The sequence below is a fragment of the Lipotes vexillifer genome, unplaced genomic scaffold (assembly GCF_000442215.2).
Source record: "Lipotes vexillifer unplaced genomic scaffold, Lipotes_vexillifer_v1.1 scaffold611, whole genome shotgun sequence".
NCBI lineage: Eukaryota > Metazoa > Chordata > Mammalia > Artiodactyla > Lipotidae > Lipotes > Lipotes vexillifer.
This window is the reverse complement of record NW_006785619.1, coordinates 3,182,879-3,210,310: the sequence shown is the minus strand read 5'-3', so window position 1 is coordinate 3,210,310 and position 27,432 is coordinate 3,182,879. Positions and strand designations below refer to the sequence as shown.

The following is a 27,432-nucleotide window of genomic DNA, read 5'->3' as shown; positions in this document are numbered from 1 at the left end:
GCAATATCCTTAGACTGGTCTTTTCTTTTCTCTCTCTCTCCTGAAGCGATGTCAAAACTTGAATAATCTGGGCTTCCCTGGTGGCGCAGTGGTTGAGAGTCCGCCTGCCGATGCAGGGGACACAGGTTCGTGCACCGGTCTGGGAAGATCCCGCATGGTGCTGAGCGGCTGGGCCCGTGAGCCATGGCCGCTGAGCCTGCGCGTCCGGAGCCTGTGCTCCACAACGGGAGAGGCCACGACAGTGAGAGGCCCGCGTACCGCAAAAAAAAAACAAAAAAAAAACTTGAATAACCACAAGACTATCAAACAATCACATTTGACCTGCCACTAAGAAGAAACTATGTACTTGCTTTTATTTTAGGTCTATAGTAATACTTTAAGACCATAAAGTTGTCACTGATCAAGGAAGCCTGTCCTGATACACAGAAATACGGAAGTTGTTTTTATTTCTAACCTTTCCCTAATAGTGGGGTATAGTAGGATCTTAGAAAGCTCCTGCTTCCCCTAACATGAACCTATTTTCTAGGTCTATACAAAGGATGGCACTAGTTACATTTTCACACAGGGGATGCCTCCTGAACTATATCATTAATTCTCGTTGCTTAATAACTAATACAAATTCAATGTAGTATTATTAGCACAGGAAGATTTTCATCATTAATACATGTAATATATACAATATATTCATAGTATATGCACTGGATAATAGGTACCACATGAAAACAGTGAGATGTGACCTTTCTCCATATGAAAGCTACAAAGTGGCTATAAAGTCTGGAGACAAAGGAACTATTATCCTATATATTATTATCAATAGGCAAGTATGTTTTCAGACTTCATGGCCCCCTGTAATCAGGTAAAGAGCCAAAATAAATGAATAAAAGTATCGATAGGGCTTCCCTGGTGGCGCAGTGGTTGAGAGTCCGCCTGCCGATGCAGGGGACATGGGTTCGTGCCCCGGTCCGGGAAGATCCCACATGCCGCGGAGCGGCTGGGCCCATGAGCCATGGCCGCTGAGCCTGCGCGTCCGGAGCCTGTGCTCCACAACGGGAGAGGCCACAACAGTGAGAGGCCCACATACCGCAAAAAAAAAAAAAAAAAAAAAAAAAAAAAAAAAGTATCGATAAAATATGATCCCCAAATAAATTATTCAAATGTATATTAAACCCACATAATGATACGTATGATATGAATTTGGTGCAAAAACTAGCTATGGTAGCAATCTGAGTTACTCAGAGGAGCTTCCTGAGAGAATCAAGTTTTTTTTTAAATAAAATTTTATTTTATTTATTTATTTTTGGCTGCGTTGGGTCTTCGTTGCTGCACGCAGGCTTTCTCTACTTATAGCTAGCGGGGGCTACTCTTCGATGCAGTGCATGGACTTCTCATCGTGGTGGCTTCTCTTGTTGCAAAGCACAGGCTCTAGGTGTGTGGGCTCAGTAGTTGTGGCGCACGGGCTCAGTAGTTGTGGCTCACGGGCTCTAGAGCGCAGTCTCAGTAGTTGTGGTGCACGGGCTGAGTTGCTCCGCGGCATGTGGGATCTTCCCGGACCAGGACCAGGGCCCGAACCCGTGTCCCCTGCATTGTCAGGCGGATTCTTAACCACTGCGCCACCAGGGAAGCCTGAGAATCAAGGTTTTTTAAGGTGGATTTAGTTGCGATGCATAGTGAAAAATATAGCCTTCCTGGACAGCGTAAAGGAAAAACTGAATGGTGACTTCCCGTCTGAATAGAAAGCAAGAGTATATTGGTTTAAATGGTCCTACAAGAGAATGACTTAATTAGATGTGTGGAAGTAGGTTCACAGATAATTTGGATTCACATTGGCCTTAGGAAGGGACTGGAATTGCTCCTTGCTGCACTGGCCCCCTTCACTGCGTTCCCATGTCACCTGTAAATGCTTAAGTGCCTCAGAACTTGGCCGTAATAACCAAAACCAACATCTATTCTCTACTTATTGGAGAATCTATCCAGAGCAGTCAAAAGGCTGTCTTAAAATTCCCAGCAAATCCTACTGAGAGCATTATTAAAATGTTCTCTCTTTCTGAGAACACTGTGACATTTTGCAGATGCCTGATAAAGAAAGTGTCTAAGAAAATAAAATGATGTACCTGTGGGTACAAAGCAGGTTAAGAGTTGACTAGGAAAGCCCCTCTCAGACGCATGTTTCCTGGAAGACCCTTCCTGATAGCTTTAACCTACTGAGGTAGAAGAGTGCTACCAGCAAGCACACTGCACTGCAAATCAGGCGACCAAGGTCTACACTGCTGTGTGATTTGTGAACTCTCTTCTGTTCTTTGAATCTCAGTTACTTTATTAGTGAAATGAAAAATATGGATTAGATAGTCCCTTACAGCAATAAAATCCTGTGACCATTACAAACAGTGTCTCCAGATATCTGCTTTCAGAAGGCAGCCTCTTTCCATTGAATCAACTGAAATATAAGTACAATAATACATGAATGGCTGCAATACAGGGTAAATTAAGCACATTTTGTCTCAGTCCCAGATAGACAATGCTGACATAAGAGATACAAGGCCACAGAGACAATAAAACACATATTTTTTTTTAATTAAACATCAGAATAGAAAATAACGTGCAGGTATTGTTTATAAGCAAAATGTGAAATATATACCATGGATAACTGATGGAGAAGTCACAGATGCTGCATAATTAGACAGAGAAATACCATTTTCTAGTTTGTTCCTACGTTGAGTTTCATAGAGGAAAAGAGATTTCACAAGCAACTTACATTTAAAAAACAAAAGTGAAAGAAGCAGGACCACCCAGCTTGGCGAAGCTGTGGAATGATCTGACAATGAATCAGAGGCGACCCACTGAAGGAAACAAAGCAGCTGTCTATCTTTAGCTGCTTTTCATGAAGCAAGTTTTAAAATTAAATTTCCAAGCATCCTTGAAAAAGTACAATAAATGGGGGAAAAAATCACGGTTTCTTGGGAGAAACTAACAATCTTTTTCTGACTCTGATAAAGAGCAGAAACTTTCCTCCCTAGTATATTACCTGCAGTTGTGTGGGCAGTTGAAAAGACTACACATGGGCAATTCAGCGAAACACAAGAGCAGCAGGCAACAAAGTTCAGGGAATACAGATCACAGCTGTCTTTGAAACAACACCTTACATTATTCCAAAGGCAGTCACTTCCAGGTTGCCAACAACTCAAATTACTTACAGTAGATTGATTTATACACTTAACCCAACGTGAGAAGAAATATTTCTAATTATATCCAAACATCTTTAATATGAGGGGAATTATACTTGGGAGACCTTCATCGCCAAAAACACGTTTTGCCAAATATGATTTAAGAAAGAGGAGGAAGCTACTGTTTTCCATATCTGACCCTATAAAAGTACCCTTGGAATGAGTATGATTTGTCTCTCCTCATAAAGCTTCAAGGTAAGCAAGTGTGAGGACAGGCCTCTGTCTGAAGGGCCAACAGGGATGCCTGGCTGCCTGCACGCATGCCACACATCCTGGCCCACACTGCCCATGGCAGCCCTTCCAGGGAATTACCAACTTAACTACGTGGCAATTTTAATTAGATGTTTTGGTGTTCCCAGTCATTTCCTGCTTAATTCAGAATCCTTCATGCTATTATTGGGAATTGTTAGCATTTAATAAGAAGAAATTTGCTCTTTTTCTTACAGTTCTGACCCACTTCACGGTTGCACCTCTAAGGTAAGATACTGATTTTTCTCATTCCTCGTAGGGAGCAAGAAATCTGCAGTGGCTTGGAGAGTGGTCAGGGGCAGGGTGGGGGGTGGGGTGGAGGTTATAAAATAAAAGCATTTCAATTTCAGGGCTGCTCATGCTTCCCTTGAAAAACTCTGAGGGAGACTTTAGAAACTGGTTCTCATTAATTTATATCTTTTGCAATAAATGAAATGCTTTCTCAGAATCTTCAGGAGTTTTTAGATACCAATTTTTTCCATTTCCAGCATTGCAGATTGTATTTTAAATAATTGAATTACAACATGCAATACAGCATTTCACAGTGTTGCTGTTCATTTACAGAGAAAATGTATGGGTTGGCCAAAAAGCTCGTTCGGGTTTTTTCCGTAACATCTTTTTTTTTTTTAATTTATTTATTTTTGGCTGTGTTGGGTCTTCGTTTCTGTGCGAGAGCTTTCTCTAGTTGCGGCAAGCGGGGGCCACTCTTCATCGCGGTGCGCGGGTCTCTCACTATCACAGCCTCTCTTGTTGTGGAGCACAGGCTCCAGACGTGCAGGCTGAGTAGTTGTGGCTCAGGGGCCCAGTTGCTCTGCGGCATGTGGGATCTTCCCAGACCAGGGCTCGAACCCGTGTCCCCTGCACTGGCAGGCAGATTCTCAACCACTGCGCCACCAGGGAAGCCCCCGTAACATCTTAATGGAAAATCCTGAACAAACTTTTTGGCCAAATCAATAAATTTCCTATACACAGCTTTTACTCACCGCTGTATACAATATAAAAAACCTTGAGATGCTGCCTAAATGGATTAATAGAATGGACTGAATCCTTGCCTTGGAAAAGTGGCTGAAATCTGCATATTGTTTCACACTCTGTAAAATGGACATTTTAAAAAATATAATATGAAAAATGTGAGCATTTTTAGCAAGATAAAGGATTTTAATTGTGCTATCCAAATCACTGTAGTTTGAATAGAAAAATGTTGAGAAGATTACCCAAGTGCTTTTGAGTTTTCCTTGAAAAGGTATCTTTTTAAACAGTTATGTAGGTTCCTTAAAAAACTAAAAATAGAACTACCATATGACCCAGCAATCCCACTACTGGGCATATACCCTAAGAAAACCATAATTCAAAAAGAGATATGTACCACAATGTTCACTGCAGCACTATTTACAATAGCCAGGACATGGAAGCAACCTAAGTGTCCATCGACAGATGAATGGATAAAGAAGATGTGGCACATATATATAATGAAATATTACTCAGCCATATAAAGAAACGAAATTGAGTTATTAGTAGTCAGGTGGATGGACCTAGAGTCTGTCACACAGAGTGAAGTAAGTCAGAAAGAGGAAAACAAATACCGTATGCTAACACATATATATGGAATCTAAAAAAACAAAAAAACAATGGTTCTGAAGAACCTAGGGGCAGGACAGGAATAAAGATGCAGACATAGAGAATGGACTTGAGGACACGGGGAGGGGGAAGGGTAAGCTGGGACGAAGCGAGAGAGTGGCATGGACATATATACACTACCAAAGGTAAAATAGATAGCTGGTGGGAAGCAGCCGCATAGCACAGGGAGATCAGCTCCGTGCTCTGTGACCACCTAGAGGGGTGGGATAGGGAGGGTGGGAGGGAGATGCAAGAGGGAGGGGATACTGAGATATATGTATATGTATAGCTGATTGACTTTGTTATACAGCAGAAACTAACACACCATTGTAAAGCAATTATACGCCAATAGAGATGTTAAAAAAGGATCTTTATTATAAAATAGGTTATTTATGATCATTATTCACAGGATTGATGAATGTTAAAGTGGCAGGAGACAGATCTTGAAAAGAAAAAGTTTTCTGAAATTTTTATGAGAATACTAGTAATAAAGCAAGAAAACATAGGTAATAACATTTTATAATGCCTTTGAGAAATATTAAAGACAGGTGAAGAAACTGAGTTTGTCAAAATTATGACACAGGAACAAGAGAAGTTGATGTAAAATAGGATATTTTTAACTAAACAATGCAAAACAAGGCTCCTCACATTTCTGCTTTCCTTTATTAGGTAGTCCTTGTAAATCCCAAATCTATAATGAAAAGGTTTTCACCAGGTACTAAATAGTTCCTCTAACTTTAGCAGCGTATTTCTATTGATGTTTTAATTTATAAAGCCAACTTTGGTCCTTCCCCACACCCAACATGTGTTCTAAGAGCTGTGAAGGGTGCCGTAGAAGGAAAACACTCCCTCTCTGCAAGGTGCTTATAATCCCACTGGAAGATAAGAACTACAAGTGAAAGAGCTGGAGAAATCCTGCAGTTATCTTAGCATGGTGTTCTGTATAAGCTGATGATAGGAGGCTTCTTAAGATTAATATGCAAACGAAACAGAGAAAGGAGCTACAATATCATACAGTAGATGAGCCAGAAACAACGGTCTCTTTCCAAATGCAAGAATAAGTATCTATCACCACTGGCACAGAACACGGAGACTGACATTTCACCTCCAGCCAAGCCAGGGAGTTGACCATACCCAAAAAGATGCTAGCGCTCAACTTGTCAAGGAATAATGTCATGCGTTTTTTTTTTAACATGAATCGAATGGCCCGGTTGCTGATTTTCTATAATTATCTTTACTTCCTCTGCCAGGCAGTGTCTTTGATTTGGCTGCCATCGATAACCCACAGCCACGAGTTCTGACGCTGAGATGGCCATTTTTGGGGAGGCTTCTCCTTACCTCCGAATGCCTGAAAAGGAGCGTGTGGAGGCCCAGAATAGGCCTTTTGATGCCAAGTCCTCAATCTTTGTGGTAGACCCTAAGGAGTCCTTTGTGAAAGCAACCGTGCAGAGTAGAGAAGGAGGGAAGGTGACAGCCAAGACCGAAGCTGGAGCTGTGAGTAAAACAACTGGAGGGGATTAGACTGGGCCCCACTGCCAGTTAGGGGAGCTGACACTCCTTTGTCGACCTGGCTTCTCTTACTTGACTTGACAGACAGTAACTGTGAAAGAAGACCAAGTCTTCCCCATGAACCCTCCTAAATTTGACAAGATCGAGGACATGGTCATGATGACCCACCTGCATGAGCCAGCAGTGCTGTACAACCTCAAGGAGCGTTACGCAGCCTGGATGATCTACGTGAGTTTGTTCTCACGGCCTCTGCTCATGCAGGTGGTTAATATTTTGAAAAATAGTATGTTATGAAGGTCCCCATGAAATAATTATATTCCTTTTTTTCCTTTACGGTGCAGACCTACTGAGGCCTCTTCTGTATCACCGTCAACCCCTACATGTGGCTGCCGGTGTTCAACCCAGAGGTGGTGGCTGCCTACAGAGGCAAAAAGCGCCAGGAGGCCCCGCCCCACATCTTCTCCACCTCTGACAACGCCTATCAGTTCATGCTGACTGGTGAGTGGCTTGACTGTTTTTCATACAAATTATTTCACCACTTATAATCACAAAATGGAAAAGTTAAAAAGACCTTTAGAAATACTCAAATCCAACCCCTTAGTTGCACACAAGAGGTGACTAAAGCACAGAGAGGTACACATTGTCAAGTGGGGATTAAAACTCAGTTCTGATTCTACCTCCACGATTTTACCAGGCTATGCTACTACTCCAACCCTAATAAGTTTGTTTACATTCTCCTTGCTTAGACATATATGATCTTATATATTTAAGTAACAAAAAAGGTTAAATTAACAGCTGAATAGTATTGTCTGAATAGAAATGAAAAATATATGCTCAATCATTTTAGTACCTAAGTTTCTTGTTGATTTTGAATTAGATACTTTAAGAAGTATTGTTACGTCTTTAAAGTCATCAGAACCCATTTCAGAGATAATAGCCTCTCTCTGAATGAAAATGGTATTCGGGGACTACTGCGTTCAAAAGGAAGTTGTCACCGTCCCCCCTTAAAAGGACTTTATTCTGATTGAGGCACCCTCTCTTACCTGATCTTTCTTTGACCCAATAGCATGCTTTTCGGAGGCTGATCAGAATTAGGGCTGCAGTCTGGGACCTTGAGACAGAGATGTGTGTGTGTGTGTGTGCGTGTGCGTGTTTGTGTGTGTGTAACTGATCCATTTAGAAACTAAATCTCAATCTTGGCCTGATTAACACTATTTTGAATGATGAAATACAGTCCAAATCCTTAGCATATTGCGCATTTTTCAGTTATATGCATTCATTAGCACAGAGCAGGCCACTGGAACCTATAGGTGACAACTAAGGAATGTGTCTGTGGAAAGGATTGCTCTTTCTTTTAAACCAGAAGGACACACTTCCTGTGGGGCATAAGGAGTTTAAAACACTACACATTGTAATGTTTCTCTTCCCCAACTTGAGAGACATAATAACACCACCACATGTAACTTTACAATAATATACGGAAAAACCCCACTGAGTGTGACACTTACACTCAATGCCCTCAGTGTTTCCCTATAGAAAGTTTTGTTTGTGTAACTAGTAGATATGCTGACTGTCCACTGTCTTTCTTCTAGATCAAGAGAATCAGTCTATCTTAATCACGTATGTATCATTATTCTGAGACTTATTCCTATTTTATTTTCACTGGGAAAATCACAATCCAAAAGAAGAAATTAGTCCATGCCACATACTAAAGCAATGGCATAATCAGCCTGGAACTAAATACTGCTATCACTTATTATAGGGCTCAGATTGCATCCAAATATAAAATAACAATGTTGCAAATTACATCGTTTGCTAGCCCATTCTTAAAAGTTCCAGAGTTTTCCAGGGATTAGGAGATATAAAACACCATGTCCACACATGGCCAGAACCCAGTACCGGACCATGAGCACACTCACCTTCTGAAGTTTGGGCAGTTTGCGAACGTTACCAGTGGTTCATTTTCAAGGCCTACTTGAGGAATGTCTATTCCTTCAAAGACCTAACTTGGGAATATCTTTAGTGTAAGGAAGCTGAAGAACACATGCACTGCTTCAGAGAGTTTTTTACTAATTGTTTCATTTACTACACAGTGCTTGAGGAGCTGCTTCTTGGACCCCTGAAGTACGGCCTCAGCACGGAGAAGAGAGCCTGACACATTGTAAGCACTCAAGAAATAAGTGCTACATGATTAATGATCGACTGTCTCAGATGCTTATCAGTGCAAAGCAACAGAAATAATATGGGCTAAATGTGGCCTGAAGAGAAAGATCTAGGGGACTCTGACAAAGACATATAAAGACAGGCACATAAGAGTAAACGCTAATGGGGGAAGCAGCTTCATTTGTCACAGAGCTTAATTTCTCACACATATCTGATCACTGCTTGACAGCGGAGAATCGGGGGCTGGGAAGACTGTGAACACGAAGCGCGTCATCCAGTACTTTGCAACAATTGCGGTCACTGGGGAGAAGAGGAAGGATGAAGGCACTGGTGGCAAAATGCAGGTGGGTCTGATTGCCACGTCAGGATGCACGCTGTCAAGTAAGAAACTCCCGAGCCCCACGTGTGAGGACTGCTCTTGCCTTTGCAGGGGACTCTGGAAGATCAAATCATCAGTGCCAACCCCCTGCTCGAGGCCTTTGGCAACGCCAAGACCGTGAGGAACGACAACTCCTCTCGCTTTGTGAGTCTCTGGGTCACAGAAGGGTTTTCTCAGGCCTTAAATGCCCCAAAAGGCATGTCTGAGTTATTAACTCAATCTCTTCTTACTCGTGTGCTAACAGTTTTGTACATAACATCATCTTTTTCACTTGCAAGGGTAAATTCATCAGGAGCCACTTCGGTACCACGCGGAGACTGGCTTCTGCTGATATTGAAACATGTGAGTAATAGGATCGCCTAAATAGAATCCAAGAATGACAAATGATGGTTGGGAGGAACATCTCACAGCTCCTGCTGAGCCTGGAGCCTGTGAAACACCAGTCACTGTCAAACATGCCTGTGGGTAATGCCAGTCTTAACCAGAGCCCACAGTGTGCTTCACCCACTTCAGTCAGGAGCCAATGGTGCTCTAGAAACTGCCAGGAGTTGCTGGGCTTATCTGAAGGATGCCAGCCTCAGAAGATTTCAAATTTTTCTAAGAAAAAACTAAGACTGGGGGTATATAACTTGGGTTTAGTGTATGTGATTTCTTTCTAGTGTGAGCCTTGATAAATGTTGCTCTTAGTAACCCCTGTTATAAAGCGAGAAGAGACCCTGAGGAGGAACAGGTTATCAAGAATCAATTATACTTGAAATGTCAAGAATCTTCCGTATGAGAAATGAGTATGTCTTGAGCCAGGCAACTTCAGTTTCCTTCTAGAGATGGCAAGAGCAACCACAGTGGTAGAGACATAATATGTGATACCCCACGGGGCCATTTAGCTGAAATCTCATGGGGCCAGTGAGATTTAGCTTATGACCCCAAGTTCCAAAATCATTCCAGGAACTTTACAATTTTTCCCTCTAATCCAGTGTCTACTTTCCATTGCAGATCTTCTGGAGAAGTCTAGAGTCACTTTCCAGCTAAAGGCAGAAAAAGGCTACCATATTTTTTATCAGATCATGTCTAACAAGAAGCCAGAACTAATTGGTATGAAAGAGCTTAAATCTATTAAGTTAGAAACCAATGTTTTTATTAGCACACCTTCTAATGTAAACCATACACCTTGAATTCTATGCACCCAGACATGCTCCTGATCACCACCAACCCGTATGACTATGCCTTTGTCAGTCAAGGGGAGATCACAGTCCCTAGCACTGATGACCTAGAAGAGCTGGTGGCCACAGACATGAGTTACACATGCAGTTTTTTAAAAATAAGTCATTGTGTATGGAAATGACAACGACAACCTGCTGTGGGTGTGAATAAGGACACAGTATAAGTTCTTCTAAATAACTTCGTGTCTTGTGCCCTAATTCTGCCCTCTCATCTCTCCTGGTAGAGTGCCACTGACATCCTGGGCTTCTCTTCTGATGAAAAAGTGTCCATCTACAAGCTCACGGGGGCAGTAATGAATTATGGGAACTTGCAATTTAAGCAAAAGCAGCGTGAGGAGCAAGCAGAGCCAGATGGCACCGAAGGTACCAAATGAACCTCCATCTGGGTTAAATGAGAGAATAGAGGCAAATAAGCCCACTCCAAACTCATGTCTCCTTTGCACCTGAGCATATGATGGCCACATACAAATTTAACCCCACATAGGATTGATGCATTCCTTACTCTGCCTCTAGGAACGGTGGGGTCATAGTGGGTCATGTTGGATGTCTGAATTGTGTCTCTGCAGTTGCTGACAAGGCTGCCTCTCTCCAGGGTCTGAACTCTGCTGACCTGCTCCAAGCCCTCTGCTACCCCAGGGTCAAGGTCGGCAATGAGTATGTCACCAAAGGCCAGACTGTGCAGCAGGAAATGGCACAACCTCTGTGAATCTCACACTTCCCAGGCCTTCAGGACACGTCTTTAATAACAGTGACGATCATGACTCTGTCTATGAAGGTGTACAATGCAGTGGGCGCTCTGGCCAAAGCCGCCGTCTATGCGAAGATGTTCCTGTGGATGGTCACCCGCATCAACCAGCAGCTGGACACCAAGCAGCCCAGGCAGCACTTCACTGGGGTCTTGGACATCGCTGGCTTTGAGATCTTTGACGTGAGTTGTTTGCATCAATGACAAGCCTCAAAGCACCCTTCCGCTTTGTGTCTGCTTTGCTGAGTCTCCACTGGATTTTCCAAACTCACTCAAACTCTTTGGTATTCGAAATACCCAGTTCAACAGCCTGGAGCAGCTGTGCATCAACTTCACCAACGAGAAGCTGCAGCAGTTCTTCAACCACCACATGTTCGTGCTGGAGCAGGAGGAGTACAAGAAGGAGGGCATCAAGTGGGAGTTCATCGACTTCGGGATGGACCTGGCCGCCTGCACCGAGCTCCTCGAGAAGGTACCTGCTGTGTGCACTCAGCAGTCGCCCCTCGCCAACCTGCTGCTTGACACTGCAGCTCATCCCCACCCCGTATGCACTCTGCCTTGGTCCAGCCGATGGGCATCTTCTCCATCCTGGAAGAGGAGTGCATGTTCCCCAAGGCCACAGACACCTCCTTCAAGGACAAGCTGTATGACCAGCATCTCGGAAAGTCTGCCAACTTCCAGAAGCCCAGGTGGTTAAAGGCAGGGCTGAGGCCCACCTCTCCCTGGTGCGCTACGTCAGCACCGTGGACTACAGCGTCTCGGGCTGGCTGGAGAACAAGGACGCCCCGAGCGAGACGGTGGTCGGCCTGTACCAGAAGTCCTCAGTGAAGATGCTGGCTTTCCTTTTCTCTGAGGAAACATCTGAGCAGGTAATTATCAACAGAATTAATCTTTTACTTCATGTATAAAACCGAGGCAGAGAAAAGCCTGTACTATGAGTGCTTGTGATTTCCCTTCCCCTCAGAGGGTGGTGGTGCAAAGAAAGGCGGCAAGAAGAAGGGTTCTTTCCAGACCGTGTCAGCTGTCTTCAGGGTACAAACTTCACTTTCTCTCTCTAATTAGGTTGAGGAAGTTAAATTTTACTTTACTATGCAGGGAAGGGTAAATAACCTTGCAAGTATTCCAGAACTAAATGTGGCTCCAGCAGACAGGTCAGCAGGTAGTGGTAGCATTGACTCTCACAGGAAGGTGTGGAGTAGCTTGGAAGAGATAGCTCAGTATATAGGACACACAGGTTCCAGGTCAGAGTCAGTATGAGACGGTAAAATTCAATACTGGGGCTGGGAAACAAGGTCATTTGACACTTAAAAGCTTCTTCTGGGAGAAGATTAAGCAAAACATGAGATTTTCTTTGGGAGCGTCCAAATGGGGTAGGTGCTTAGGTGTATACTGGCGTAAAACTGAAATGAGTAGATTGTGAAAGGTGAGGATAGGAAAATAGTGGTAGGATTTGGAGGCTGATCTAAAGAAGAAAATAAGAAATCAGGTGTGATAAGAAATAGCTTTTTAAGGAAAATTTACTTATCTTTTGACAATCCTATCTGTAATAACTGAAGTTCTAGTTATTCTGAAAAATCAGGATTTCCATAGGGTGGAAAACCTCTCACATTGGCAATCTGACTGTCCGTTTTCTGCCAATTCGCAGAACAAGGCATTAAAAGGCCCCTTTCTATGAAACCAGCAGGAAGACCCAGCTATGTAATTATAAGGAATAAGCATGTGCTAGAGAAGCAGATACAATTGAAATTTGGGTAAAGAAAGAAATGGGAGAGCTGGAAGATTTTGAGTTTTTTGTAAATCGGACCATATTATCTAGGCAAAAGATTATGGGTAGAGTATTTCCATACGTTAAAATGCCATAACTTTATAACATATGCTAGGAAATTCAACAGGAATGAATAAGCACTTCAACAGCGAGTTTATAATGCACAAAGATAGGGAAAATAGAGGTATTTCCAGAGATAACCCTCTGCAAATTGAATCTGGATACTAATCACTGAAATTAAAACAGTATCATGGATCATGATAATTATGTCTATAAATATGAATGTACAAAAATAGTGTACTTTAAACCAAATATTCACATGGTTCCACAGGAGAATTTGAGTAAGCTGATGACCAGGCTGAGCAGCACTTACCCCCACTTTCTACGGTGCATCATCCCCAATGAAACCAAAACCCCTGGTTTGGTTTCATTGGGGACACTTCTGATACCCAGACAAGCTCTAGTGTAACTTCTCATTAGACTGTTATATGGAAAATGTATCTCTTTTTAGGGGCCATGGATCATGAGCTTGTCCTGAACCAGCTGAGGTGTAACGGTGTGCTGGAGGGCATCCACATCTGAAGGAAGGGGTTCCCAAGCAGAATCCTGTATGCAGACTTCAAACAGAGGTCAGACTTTCTCACTGTGAATTATTTTACAAGGCCCTTGTTATTTCATTTTTCAATGAAATAATCCTATCCTTTATAACTTCTATTAAAATTGAAGAGCAACAAATTTAACAGACTCCGTATTGATATACGAAAAGTTTGACACCCTTTGAATATACAAGACTAGATAAAGAGAGAGATATGATCGCTTGTTTATCTGTGTTAGACTACCCAACAGTTAAGTTGTTTCTATAATAAGGCAGGAAGATTTCTTGTTGGTGACAACAGCTCTATCATCTATTTGTTTGGCTCAAACAGATACAAGATATTAAATGCAAGTGCAATCCCTGAAGGACAATTCATTGACAGCAAGAAGGCTTCTGAGAAGCTCCTTGGGTCCATCGACATTGACCACACCCAGTGTAAATTTGCTCATACCAAGGTAATAGTCTCTAAGGCCCACCAGACACTATGCCTGTCCCTTTGGAGTTTATGTAAAGTTTCTGATCTGCAACTCTGCCCACACACAGGTCTTTTTCAAAGCTGGCCTTCTGGGGCTCCGAGAGGAGATGTGAGATGACAAGCTGGCCCAGCTGATTACTCGAACCCAGGCCAGGTGCAGAGGGTTCTTGGCAAGAGTGGAGTACCAGAAGATGGTGGAGGGAGGTAAAATAGGAAATGTTACTAAACCCCATCAGCCTAGGCCTTTTAATTCTGTTTCCTGTTATACCTGACTTTGAACATTTCTGTTCCTATCACAGAGAGTCCATCTTCTGTATCCAGTACAATATTCGTGTTTTCATGAATGTGAAAGACTGGCCCTGAATGAAGCTGTATTTCAAAATCAAGCCCCTCCTCAAGAGTGCAGAGACAGGGAAGGAGAGGGCCACCATGAACGAAGGATTTGAGAAGACCAAAGAAGAGGTAGCTAGGTCAGAGGCAAGACGGAAAGAACTTGAAGAGAAAATAGTAACTCTGATGCCAGAGAAAAATTACCTGCAGCTCCAGGTTCAATCTGTGAGTGTCAGAAGCCATTGCTTGCAATCTGATGCTAAAATTTCAATTCAGCAGTTGCTAGGGGAGAGTCTAAATTCCACCTTATTAAGGGACTGATTATCAATCTTTCTTAATTCACAACTCCTCAGAATGTTCCATAAAATTTCATATACAGTATTACTAAAAAGCTCTGTGGTAGGATTCCTTTCTGTTGAGAAGGGAAAAATAAAAGCATTTTTCCTTTCCCCCTGTTGTTTCTCCTAGCAAAATATGGGCAGTAAAAGAAAGTGATCTTTGTTCCCTAAGATTCTCCCTGCTGAAAAATGCAAATAAGAGCAGTGAAGAAAGAACAATGTTGACAGTGAAGAGCGAGGAGACTTTATGATGAGAATGTATCAACTTGAAACCCATATTCTGAATTTTAAAATCTATGGTCCCCTGGCAATTCCCCTCTCAACTATATCTTTAGAAAGTCTCTAGGACCTGAAAGAATAAGATCATTGCAAAGATAATGGCAATACTTTCTATAAATAGTGTCAATTAGGCAAAGCATGAGAGATAGTACTGATGTTCTTGTTTTGATGTCCCAAGAAATATCCAGAGGCTTGAGAAGAAATATTTGATCAACACCACTATCTAACCCATTTCTGTGACCCAAATGACAAGAAAATTTCAGCTGCCACCACTGAAATCAACAACAGAAACATTAAAAGCTACTCTCTAGTTCTCTGAATTTAGAAGGGAATCTGCACTGGTTCCAGTGGGCACACAGGTTTTAGACACATAACTAGAAAAATTAAAGAAAAATGAATTATAAATACCTAGGCTGGCACTGTGACTTTCCTTGTGGTTTATGGAGACAACGGTTTTCCAAATTGAAGAGGGGTTCATCACACCGTCAAGAATCAAGAAATAATTGTATGGAAGTTAATTTCTCTCAGTACAATATGATCCAAGTATAATCAGTATAACTGATCTAAGTATACTCTTCTCAGAATAATATGACTTCTTTTCAACATTATTCTATCAGCTACCCATTTAATAAATATTTCATGAAGTTCCAAGCATTAGGGATACAACCCTGAGCAAGAGACACAGTCCCTGCCCTCAGAGGGTTTATATTCCAACTCCTATTTCTTCTCCTGAGAAACACGCTTGCTATTTCTCTAGCACCACCTTCTAAAATGTTCCGTTCCCCTTAGTTCTTCCACATGCTCCCATTAATTCCACCCACTCTGTCACTGTAGCATGTGTCTTCCCTTTAATTCACTTTTCTGCTAAATACCCATTTTCTTTGCTTTTCATATACTAAACTTTTCTGTAAAATAATATTAAATAAAGAAAACTAACTGAAGTTATATACCAACACATTAAACACAGGTTATCATGCAGGGGAGTAAAAAACTTTCCTTGACCCTCTTAGGGTTCCTTGGCTGGGTCTGAAAATTAAACTGACAAAGAAGATTGACAGGAGAAAAACAAATAAATTTTATTTAATTTTTTTGTGTACATGGGAGCCTTCACAAGAGAATAAAGACCTAAAGAAGTGACCAGAGCATGGAGCTTTTATACCCTTTAGACAAAGAAATGATAAATATGTGAAGAACTGACAAGACAAAGGGGTCTGGACTGGGGGAGTAAGTGATGAAGAAATAACTAGGAAGATAAGGGTTAGTTTAACAAGGTTTGTTTATACAGCCTTCTCAGTCCTAAATTCCCCACCTCCTGTGATAAGAATGTCTTCTTTCCTCCCAGTACAGGGAGGGGACCTTCCACATGGAAGTTTTATGACCTGTTTCAGGGAAGAAGGGTGACGGGAATGGGTCGGGATGGGCTTTTCCTATTTCTGCTCTTTTCTCAAACCCCTTTAGCTTAAGATATTCCTTATGCCAAGGTACCATACTTTGGCATAGTGTATCCTGAACCCCATCATTAATAAGTATAATTTTCTTATAAATTCATCAGGAATTATGACAAATTCCTTTTTTAAAAATCGCCAGTGCCATAAGTGGAGTGCCCAATAAATATTTCCTAAATGATGGAAAGCTAATAAAAATTAACCTAAAGCTTTAAAGCACAATTTATTTGTTTGGTTTCAAAATCTTAATAAAATCTGAAAATGTCCACAGAACAAGATCTAAAAGTGTCTACTGTCCCTTCTCAGGAAACAGCCAGCTTGGCTGATGCAGAGGAAAGGTGTGAGCAGCTGATCAAAACCAAAATCCAGCTGGAGGCAAAGATCAAGGAGGCGACTGAGAGAGCTGAGGATGAGGAAGAGATCAATGCTGAGCTGACGGCCAAGAAGAGGAAACTGGAGGACGAATGTTCGGAACTGAAGAAAGACATAGATGACCTTGAGCTGACACTGGCCAAGGTTGAGAAGGAGAAACATGCCACAGAGAACAAGGTATGAAATATATTTGTATACAGCGTATAGAGACTCTGCCATCAACTAAGCTGCTTTAGAGCAGAGATAATCTCTTCCTTAACCTTCCTAGGTGAAAAACCTCACAGAAGAGATGGCAGGCCTGGACGAAGTCATAGCTAAGCTGACCAAGGAGAAGGCGGCCCTCCAGGAGGCCCACCAGCAGACCCTGGATGACCTACAGGCAGAAGAGGACAAAGTGAACACCCTGACCAAAGCTAAAGCCAAGCTAGAGCAGCAAGTGGATGATGTGTGTTTTTAATATCCATCCGAAAGGCTTTTTTAATATACTTTAAATTTTTAACAAAGTTTATTTTCTCATTAGCTTGAAGGGTCTCTAGAACAAGAAAAGAAACTTCGAATGGATCTAGAAAGAGCCAAGAGGAAACTGGAGGGTGACCTAAAATTGGCCCAAGAATCTATAGTAGATATAGAGAATGACAAACAGCAACTTGATGAGAAACTTAAAAAGTAGGAACTCCAGAAAAAAAATTCTATGCGACATCATCTTTCAATTCTTATGGGTACTAATATGCCTTGTTCTTCTGTCTAAAGGAAAGAGTTTGAAATCAGCAATTTGCAAAGCAAGATTGAAGATGAACAAGCACTTGGCATTCAACTGCAGAAGAAGATCAAAGAGCTGCAAGTAAGTTCATATTTCCATCAGTCTGGCTCAAAGAGGCACAGTTATGACATAAAAAGGCTAAAACTGAGCTTTTCCCCACGGCCAGGCCCGCACCGAGGAGCTGGAGGAGGAGGTCGAGGCAGAGCGGGCCTCCCGCGCCAAAGCGGAGAAGCAGCGCGCGGACCTCTCCCGGGAGCTGGAAGAGATCAGCGAGCGGCTGGAGGAGGCCGGCGGGGCCACTTCGGCCCAGATTGAGATGAACAAGAAGCGGGAGGCCGAGTTCCAGAAAATGCGCCGGGACCTGGAGGAGGCCACCCTGCAGCACGAGGCCACGGCGGCCACGCTGAGGAAGAAACACGCGGACAGTGTGGCCGAGCTGGGGGAGCAGATCGACAACCTGCAGAGGGTCAAGCAGAAGCTGGAGCAGGAGAAGAGCGAGCTGAAGATGGAGATCGACGACCTCGCCAGCAACGCGGAGGCCGTGTCCAAGTCCAAGGTGCCCAATACTGTCTTCACATGAGCATAGTTAATAACCTGTAAGAACTCTCATTGCTCTCTGGCGTTAAACACTGTTTATAGGCAGTTTATAGCACTGATCTAAAATGTTGTATTCTAATATATTCCATTTTATTTCATTTTCTTTGAATGCTGGATATAATTTGTTAAGATTATTTCAAAATCTACTTTGTCAGTGTCAAGTATCATTGGGATAAATGAATGAGTTCCAACAATGAGCACTTTTGGGAGATTATACACCCGTCATACCCGAATCCTACCATGTTCCATAGAGTTGGGGCCATCAGTTTCTACTCACACTTGACATAAATTTATTCACTCTAAAAATATTTTAAGAATCCAGTGGTGACTTTTTTTTTTTTTTTTTTAAATACTATGGTACCAGTTGGAAGATTTGGTACTGCAGCTAGGAGAAGAGGGGGTTCCAGGAGCAGAGGGGGGTTTACACCCCCAACCGCAATGCTCTTTTATTTCTCTGGCATTCTCTTCCTGTGCTAGGTTAACTCTTACACAGCCCATTTCATCAGCTTTGTAAAATAAACAGTAAAGTTATTAAATTCTACAACTGTTATTAAGAGCTGACATTTATTATTCACTTACTCTGTGTAAGATTCTGTGCTAAGTTCAGCATATACATTAGCACATTTAATCTTCAAAGCATCCTTCTGAGATGAGGACTCCTCTTATCCTTATTTGGCAGATGGAGAAGTGCATGTCTCCAGAACTTAGGAAAAGGGACCCAGGTCCCTGAGGTAGTAAGTAGCAGAGCTGCCAGGGACCCAAGTTCTCATCTGGCTGATGCCAGGAATCGATTAACCATGTACTATACTGCCTTCAAGAGGCTGTACTGGGAGGCCATATAAGAGTGTAAATCATATGTAAAAGACAAATTTTACACAAAAACGCTACTCACTTCGGTTATTATCTATTTCAAGTTTCTCTAGTTATTTCTAACTGTTAGTCCTAATTCACCTTTACTGTTAAGGGCATTATAGTGTACTAATTCAGAGCAAAGACTCTACTGCCAGATTATTTGGCTTTACTTAATAGCTGTGTGACTTTGAGCAATGTTCTTAACCTCTCTGTACCTTAATTTTCCATCTGTAACGGCATAATAGTAATATTTGTTACATAAGGTTGGTGTGAGAAAATTTAATGAGCTCTTAAATGTAAAAAACATAGACCGGAATCTGGCAGAGTAAACACTATGGAATTGTTAGCTATTGTTATTTTTTCCCCAACGTTCCAAGGTGGGACTGTATAACTTTAATATTTTATAACTTTATATTTCTAAGCATTTTGACTTTTAAGAGGAAATCATTTTTTCCTTGTCCAGAGCCAAAATGTTGTGTTAAGCCTCTCTCCTCAAAACTATCCCCACTACTCCATCTTTTCTGTTAATAAATTCCTTTTCAGTCTTTCAAAATCCAACTCAACTGTCATCTTCTGTAAAGCCTTCCAGACTTTTCTGCTACCCCTAAAACTCCACACAGAATGCATTCCACCCTCTACCAGTCACACAGCTCTTTGAACACTCACTATTCCTGTACTTGTCATGATGTACTTCTCATCAATGTTGGTTTGTAATCTGCCTCTGCCAATGGAATACAGGCTCCAAGAGCCAGATCCTGTGTAATGTGTGCCTCCAAGTCTTTAAGGCTGAACACAGTAAAGAGCACGGAGTAGATTCACAATTAAATTCACGAAGTTTCATCTAAAAATATGGCCTAAATTAGACTCATCTTTGGGCAAAGGGTTCTCAGTGTCTGCTCTGTGAGGCTACTATAGCTCTAATACTTTTTGCCCCCAGATTATCTCTCTTTGATTAATCTCAGCTTCTATTTCATATTCAACTCTAACACATATTTATTGAGTTCCTAATCTAGAGGGCTAACAGGGAAGCCTAAGTATTCACATCCTGGAATGAAAGGATGGTCTCCTAACCTGTGGGCATAATGACCTCTCTGATAAAGTATGTAGTATCAGAAGCAAAAGGCCTAGAAGTGATCAAGGAGGAAAGGGGATGCTGACTTTTTTTCCCCACCCAAGTGTATAAAATACAAAGTGACACATACTTTGCATCCAATGGTGATGTGCCAGACTGGAGGGGTGCAAGTGTGTAACAGATCAAGTTGATGCATTAAGCAGCCTACTATCCAATGAGAAAGGCTTATATATATATATATATAAAACACCCAGTTTTCTTCATTATTAACAATATGTCAGATCTTGGACATTTGTCTCTCTCCTGAACTGCCATATTCCCAGTGTTGAAAAGTGAAAGCATCATAAGGATTTAGAATCAGACAGACCTTGTGTCTTAGTTTAGGTTAGTTCTGAAGTAGACTCTGAGACAAGTAGTTTATTTGCAAGGGGATCCCAGGAAACCCTGGTTGGCGGGGGGCACAGTTTTGGATAGTAAAGGTATCCAATGAAGGGTATGCTATCAAGTAAGTTATCACTATGGGAAACAAGTTTGATCCCACTAGGGAAACCTGGGAGTCAGTGTTATTCCCCACAAGAGTGAGAGAGCTAGGGTATTTGTATACCAATTCCCGTTCGTTGTTGGTCGAAAGCTGATCCAGAGGGGAGTTATTTCCCAGGCAATTCTGGCCTGAGTCAAGAGCTGGTAAAGCAGGGAACAGAGGGAGGAGAAATCATCAGGAAAAGAAATGCAGTTGTGGGTTGGAAGTTGGATGTCAACGATAGGATTAAGAGGATATCAACAAGGCCCCAACAGCCTTTACTACAACTAAGTTTGAATCCTGGTTCTGCCACTTATGACTTTGGACAAGTTAGTTAATACCTCTGTGTCCCGAGTGCTCGCTTGTAAAATGGGGATAAGAACATCTGCTTTACAGCAGTGTTTGTTAGGATTAAATGGGATCCTGGGTGTAAATTACCAGGCATATAGTGAAGCCTCAGAATTCATATGGTCTTATTAAATCAGTGTTTGATGTGTGAGTATTTCATTAATTGCCTGAGTAGTTCATTCACTTATCAATTACCTGCTTTTCCAGGAGGATTATTACCGAGCAGCATAAATATCTCAATAGTTTTAGGCGTTAGGCTTTGGGTGTCAAGTTCTGGAGCCCTGGAACATTGTGATGTTTAGTTTGGAGTGATGGATGGTGTGGCACCATCCCCCGTACTTGAGGGGCACGTGGCGGGCATCACCTGGGAAGTTTGGGATCTGATTTCAGTTGTAGGCTTGTATAGAAATATGTTTTCCCAAATTTTCAGGCTAACATCGCTTATTGGTCATTTTTTCCCCGCTGATTGCTATGCCCACATTGTTAAGATTTTGCCACCTCAAGGGGTATCTCAATTTAAAGGAAGAATTACTTGAGCTTTCCTCACTTCCTGGGCAAAAAGAATGCCAAGAAAGAGCAATTTACCTGTAATCCCCACAGAGAAAAACTTTTCTATAGCCAAGTTACAATTACAAACATAATTACAAGAATTTAGTAACATAATCTCAAATGGCTTATTGAAGATTGGAGGGTCAATGATGACCTTGAAATGCTAAATTTTGGGAACTCTATGTTGACTTTTGTGACTACTAATCTAATTTACTATAACTTTATAAACATGAACACTAAATATTGAAAACATTAAGAAAAATGAGCCACATGACAAATTGTCTTTGCTAGTCATTCCAATTAGCAAGGTCCTGTAAGTAATTAGTCTAGGCTGAACAGAAATCAGGCAACAGGGGAGTGAAAAATTTAATCAAACTTGAAATTCTGACCTATTAAACTAGAACAGGTTTAAAACCTCTGATTGTGCTACTTTTCACTTTGGAGCCTATTTACTTGAATAGACCTGCTAAATTTTGCAGTGAATAGATTAACTTTAAACGGCAGAGTTTTCCATTCCATGCAATTGGTTTCGGTGCCCATTCTGTATCATAGAGTCTGTCCCATAGATGCAGACTGCAAAATTTTGACATATTTTGGAGCTTTAAATGAAACAACTCACTCCCAGCAATTCCTGTAGCCTGTGATTAGTCACCCCTGGTCACTTTTAATTTCTTCCTTCTAAGTTTTCTTTTTAAATTTGTTTTCCTCTCCTTTACGAAGGAATTTCACTGTTGCTGGACTATATAACCTCTCAGTAATTCTGTTTGTAGAAATAGAGATATTTCTGAAAAATGAAACAATAGAAATTGAGTTATAAACATGGTAAATGAATGAGAAATCCTTGTTAATCTTAGTGCTATTTATTTAGTTATGTTTCATTTAAAAAATTTTTATAATTTTCATGGGATTTTCAAACCTATATAAAATTAGAGAGCATAGTATAGTGAATTCTCTTTTACCCAACACCACATTTCAACAAGATGTATTTTAAATGTGAAAAGAGCCTCTGTAAATTTTCATCTCCATCTCCCAAAAGTAAAAGCCTGCAATTACATTTTTCAACCCTATAAAAATGTCTTAATTCTTAGAGATATTACATTTTCAATTTGTTAATTGTCTATGGATGTGTTAGAATCTTGTTTATTATTTTTTTCCTGGGTCAAATACCATCTGTGTCTCTGCTCCTACGGCTTTTTCTTTTTTTTTTTTTTGTGTGTGTGTGTGGTACGCGGACCTCTCACTGCTGTAGCCTCTCCCGTTGCGGAGCACAGGTTCCGGACGCGCAGGCTCAGCGGCCATGGCTCACGGGCGCAGCCGCTCTGCGGCGTGTGGGATCCTCCCGGACCGGGGCACGGACCCGTGTCCCCTGCATCAGCAGGCGGACTCTCAACCACTGCGCCACCAGGGAGCCCCGAAATATATTATTTTTAAAGAAACGTCATATAAAAGAACAAACAGAAGCCCAGAGATAAGCTATGATACGAGAGAAATTAAAAGACTCTGGCACCAACAGGCCTGAGGTTGAGTCTTAGTTTTGTCACTTACTAGCTGCCTGATTTTAGGCAAGTTATTATAACCTCTCAGAACCTCTGTTTCTTCGACAAATTAAGAATGAAACTACCCACCTCATAGGGTTACTTGTGAGGATGAAGTGAGAAGACAGATGTCAAGTGCTGGGTACAGCATATGGAAAACGCTCCATAGATTATAGATACTGGTGACTCGCACATGAAAAATAACCAGTTGATGGCATAAAACACAACAAGAATCAGTCTCCTGATAATTCTCTCTCACCTAAGCAGGTGACATCCCCGTTTTCATGCTCATTCAAATGACAGGCCTGTAATTTCCCGTTTCTGGCACCAACCCATTCTTCCAGTTCATCTCCTGGGATGTTCACATCCTCTTCAGGGGGTCTAAGCCTTTTTATTAACTTAACAGGATACCCAGCTCCACCTGGATGATGCTCTCCGGGGCCAGGAGGACCTGAAGGAGCAGCTGGCGATCGTGGAGCGCAGAGCCAACCTGCTGCAGGCCGAGATCGAGGAGCTGCGGGCCACCCTGGAGCAGACAGAGAGGAGCAGGAAGACAGCGGAGCAGGAGCTCCTGGACGCCAGCGAGCGCGTCCAGCTCCTGCACACCCAGGTGAGACCCTCACATCAAACAAACGCTGGTGTACTGTAAAGTGACAACTCAGAATTATAATATGGAAGTACTCTACTTTTATAAATACGTGTATATTTAAAAGGATGGGGGAGATGCTTTAAAATACTAATTGCAATTACCTTGAAGTGATGCAATTATGGATGATTTTTTGCTGTGTGTTCTTTTTAAGATTTTCTACCAAAACGGGGCAGGGGTATTACTTTTTTATTTAAAAATAAGATTTGACTCTAGATTATTTTGAAAACCATGGTGTGGAATAAACTTGAATAAAGGTATCGGCTGACTCCAAAATCTGAAAATGTTCCACAGAGTGTTTCTCATGAGGAGCACTTCAGCGTTCAGCACTGCTATGTCTACAGTCCCCGTGCCTTGCAGGACACTGAGCATCACTGACCAGCCTGGGCGTTAAATGCAGTAGCACGCCCTAGTTATTCTGACAACCAAAAATATCCACCCCATACATTTCCAAATACCCACTGAGGTGATATTGCTTCCCTTAGAGAACCACTGGGTTGAAGTTTTAAGAAAATGTTTTCATAAGAGTCATTCAGTATTCCCCAAGGGAGCAAACCATTCAAGTTAACAGAGAATAGATTCCTTCTAACTGAGAAACTCTCGGTTCCAGGCTCTCACAAAAAGAATCTACTCTTTTCTAATATTTCCAACCTTTTAAGGACAGAACACTAGCGATGTCTGGTTGACATACAATTGAAAGAGCAATTAACTAATATAGACATTCTTGAACCTCCACGTCCTTATGCATGAATCAGATGGACATTGGGGCAGTGGCGGGGCGGGGGGAACCAACCTTGCAAATGATTAACATTTTGCACTGAACAAATATGTAAAGTTCAGTGAAATGTTGCCATTAGGTCCCCTGCATAAGCCAACGAGTAATACATTTGTAAAATCCCAAGTGTGCAAACTGCAGGTCTTGTAAATTTCCACTGCTTTTAACAGAACACCAGCCTGATCAACACCAAGAAAAAATTGGAAAGTGATGTTTCACAACTCCAGAGTGAAGTGGAAGAAGTAATTCAAGAATCGCGCAATGCAGAAGAGAAGGCCAAGAAGGCCATCACGGACGTGAGCAGAGGGCCACACGGGGGTGGTCAAGTTAGAAGCTTGCTGCGCTGTCTCAGCTCTCTCTACCGGTTTTGTTTTACTGGAACCAGGCGGCCATGATGGCCGAGGAGCTGAAGAAGGAGCAGGACGCCAGCGCCCACCTGGAGCGCATGAAGAAGAACCTGGAGCAGACGGTGAAGGACCTGCAGCACCGCCTGGACGAGGCTGAGCAGCTGGCCCTGAAGGGCGGGAAGAAGCAGATCCAGAAGCTGGAGGCCAGGGTGCGTCTCCCAGCCTGTTCAATTCCCAGCCTGTTCATGCTGCTAGTTACAGCCAAGTGGCTAAACACCTTTGTCCTCTTCCAGGTGAGGGAGCTTGAAAATGAGGCTGAAAATGAACAGAAGCGCAATGTTGAGGCTGCCAAGGGTCTTCGGAAACATGAGAGAAGAGTGAAGGAACTTACTTACTAGGTGACCAGCCTTTCCATACAATTCAAGCCTACTGCTTTCAAGAAAATAAAAATGAGCTGTTTTCAAACAATTACACTATTTGCTACCTCTTTCATTCCAGACTGAGGAGGACCGCAAGAATGTCCTCAGGCTACAGGACTTGGTGAACAAATTACAAACCAAAGTTAAAGCTTATAAGAGACAAGCTGAAGAGGCTGTAAGTACCTCCCCAGTGAGAGAGAAAGGTTCAAGAGCAGGGCCAGTATTTGTGGAGACTAAAGCTCATAGAATTTAAGAGGCTTTCGTTAAGGCAAAGAACACAAAATTGGGAACACAAAATTAGGTTGAAAATGAGTATTTATTTAGAATGAAAAAAATCTTAACCACTAATTATTGGATCCTTAGAGATTCAGGTTCATTTCTTCTGAGACCTCTAGCAGTTTTCCAGACAAAGCAGTGTAGAGATGCTTCTTGGTTACAACCCACCTCCCTCCCTAACTAGAACACTCTACTCCCAGCAATTCCCAGCACCCATAGGGGCTCTGTAAATGAGCACTCTGAATCTAAGCCTTATTTAAGTTCTTGATGAATCGACCTCAGAACATTTCTTTTCCATTTGGCTGCAGTTATCTTTCTCATCCTGTTAATTCTAAAACCTTCCTTAAGGTTCTCCACACCCAATACTACCACAGTGCCTACTTTTTAAAGTTTGTTTCACAGAAACAAGGTTGATTCAAATTCCTGCTACTTTGATATCCCTGTTGTCACTGTAGCATCTTAAGTTTGTCAGTAAGAGAGTCAAGTGAGAGAGAATGAACAGGGGGTTGTAAGCCCACCAACACAGAGGTGAATATGTGGGATGCCCCACCCCAAATAGCTACATCACCAAAGAACAGAAACTTTTGCTTTCTCACTCATGAAGCAAATCCTATAGCTGCTCTTAGTAACAAAGGCAGTAAGAATCAGAAAATGTCAAATTTTCTTGTTCTCTCAAATGCATTTCTTTTCTCAGAAGGAACAAGCCAATGTCAACCTTGCCAAATTCAACAAGATCCAGCACGAGCTGGAAGAGGCCGAGGAAAGGGCTGACACTGCCGAGTCGCAGGTCAACAAGCGGCGGGTGAAGAGCCGGGAGGTTCACACAAAAGTCATAAGTGAAGAGTAATTCATTCAAATGCTGAAAGGTGACCAAAGAAATGCACAAAATGTGAAGTTCTTTGTCACTGTCACATGTCATTGTAATGTCAAGGAAATAAATCTGCAGAGAATTTTGCCATCTAAAAATACATGTGTCTCTTAATTACAAGCTCAATAGTGCTATTAGAACTAATTCAGTTATTCAACATTTGTTATGCTCCTACTGTGTGCAGTCAGAGACAATGACAAAAAACGAATGTGGTCAGGGAACCAACTTTAATAGAAGGCAAATGAAATGAAGTGCTCTAAGAGGATGCAAAGGTGGCTAATGTATACTCAATTCCAGTCAACCAATTTTATTGAGTATCAAGAACGTGTCTGTACAGAAACTGGTACCAAGGATATGACAACCATCCCTGCTTCTGAAGAGCTCAAGCCAGCAAGTGATAGCAATTCAAACAGATGCTGGTATAATATGCGTACTCTGAGAGAAGCATGAAAACAAAGTGTGGTAATAACATAGAGTGAGATGTGAACCTGGGGAATCCAGAAAGGTTTCTCAAGGGAGATGGAATTAGCTCCTAAAAGATGAGTAAATAGTTATCATGTGAAAGAGAAAAGGAGATGGTCATTCTAAGAAGCAAAAACAAGCATGAGATTTCAGAGTAGTTGAAGCAGAGGCTCCATGAACAAAGGGCATCCGAGAAGGCCAGAGATAGAAGCTGAGACCTGACTATGAGGGGCTCAGCCTCACATGCAGGGCTAAGGAATTAGGACACGTATCTAACCGGTCAAATTTCACAAGAAGGAGAGGTGACGCAATTCTGGCAGTAGTGTGGAGGACGAAGGAGGACAGGAAAGACCAGAGCCTAGAAATACTATGGAGGCTTTTTAAATGAGATACACTAGGGATGACAGTGACAGAAATGAACAAGAACGCAGAATGAAAGCAGGGTTCCAGCACTGGTGTAAAGAAAGGCCCAGGAGAGCACTGGGGAGGTTAGACAGCTTGACAGCATTCCCAGTTACTTTGTGGTTATAGATTTTTATTTCCGTCTGGGGGGAAATTTTTTTCCTCTGAACCATATACCTCTCCAAGAAAAAGGACAGAACTTTTTAGATAAATCTTCCTGTTGACCTAACTTCTACATACAATTCTGCTTACCAAGGAACCTGAATTTTCTCAGTACCATACATATTTTAAGCAGGAACCAG

The 27,432-nt window shown here is 42.0% G+C and overlaps 1 protein-coding gene across 1 annotated transcript; it reads left to right on the top strand.

The window, feature by feature from the left end:
- Positions 1-1,660: 1,660 nt before the first annotated feature.
- LOC103086462 (myosin-1) lies at positions 1,661-26,245 on the top strand. Its single transcript, XM_007472112.1, is given in 33 exon segments — positions 1,661-1,694; positions 6,376-6,581; positions 6,681-6,824; positions 6,938-7,094; positions 8,189-8,216; positions 8,989-9,103; positions 9,190-9,282; positions 9,417-9,480; positions 10,132-10,230; positions 10,326-10,429; positions 10,583-10,721; positions 10,925-11,049; positions 11,134-11,286; positions 11,405-11,575; positions 11,671-11,788; positions 11,791-11,972; positions 12,070-12,135; positions 13,200-13,287; positions 13,380-13,497; positions 13,795-13,918; positions 14,007-14,142; positions 14,240-14,493; positions 16,637-16,879; positions 16,971-17,147; positions 17,223-17,368; positions 17,453-17,543; positions 17,629-18,018; positions 23,342-23,545; positions 24,527-24,652; positions 24,742-24,912; positions 24,997-25,101; positions 25,202-25,297; positions 26,093-26,245. Coding segments are annotated over 33 exon segments (4,620 nt in total).
- Positions 26,246-27,432: the final 1,187 nt, after the last annotated feature.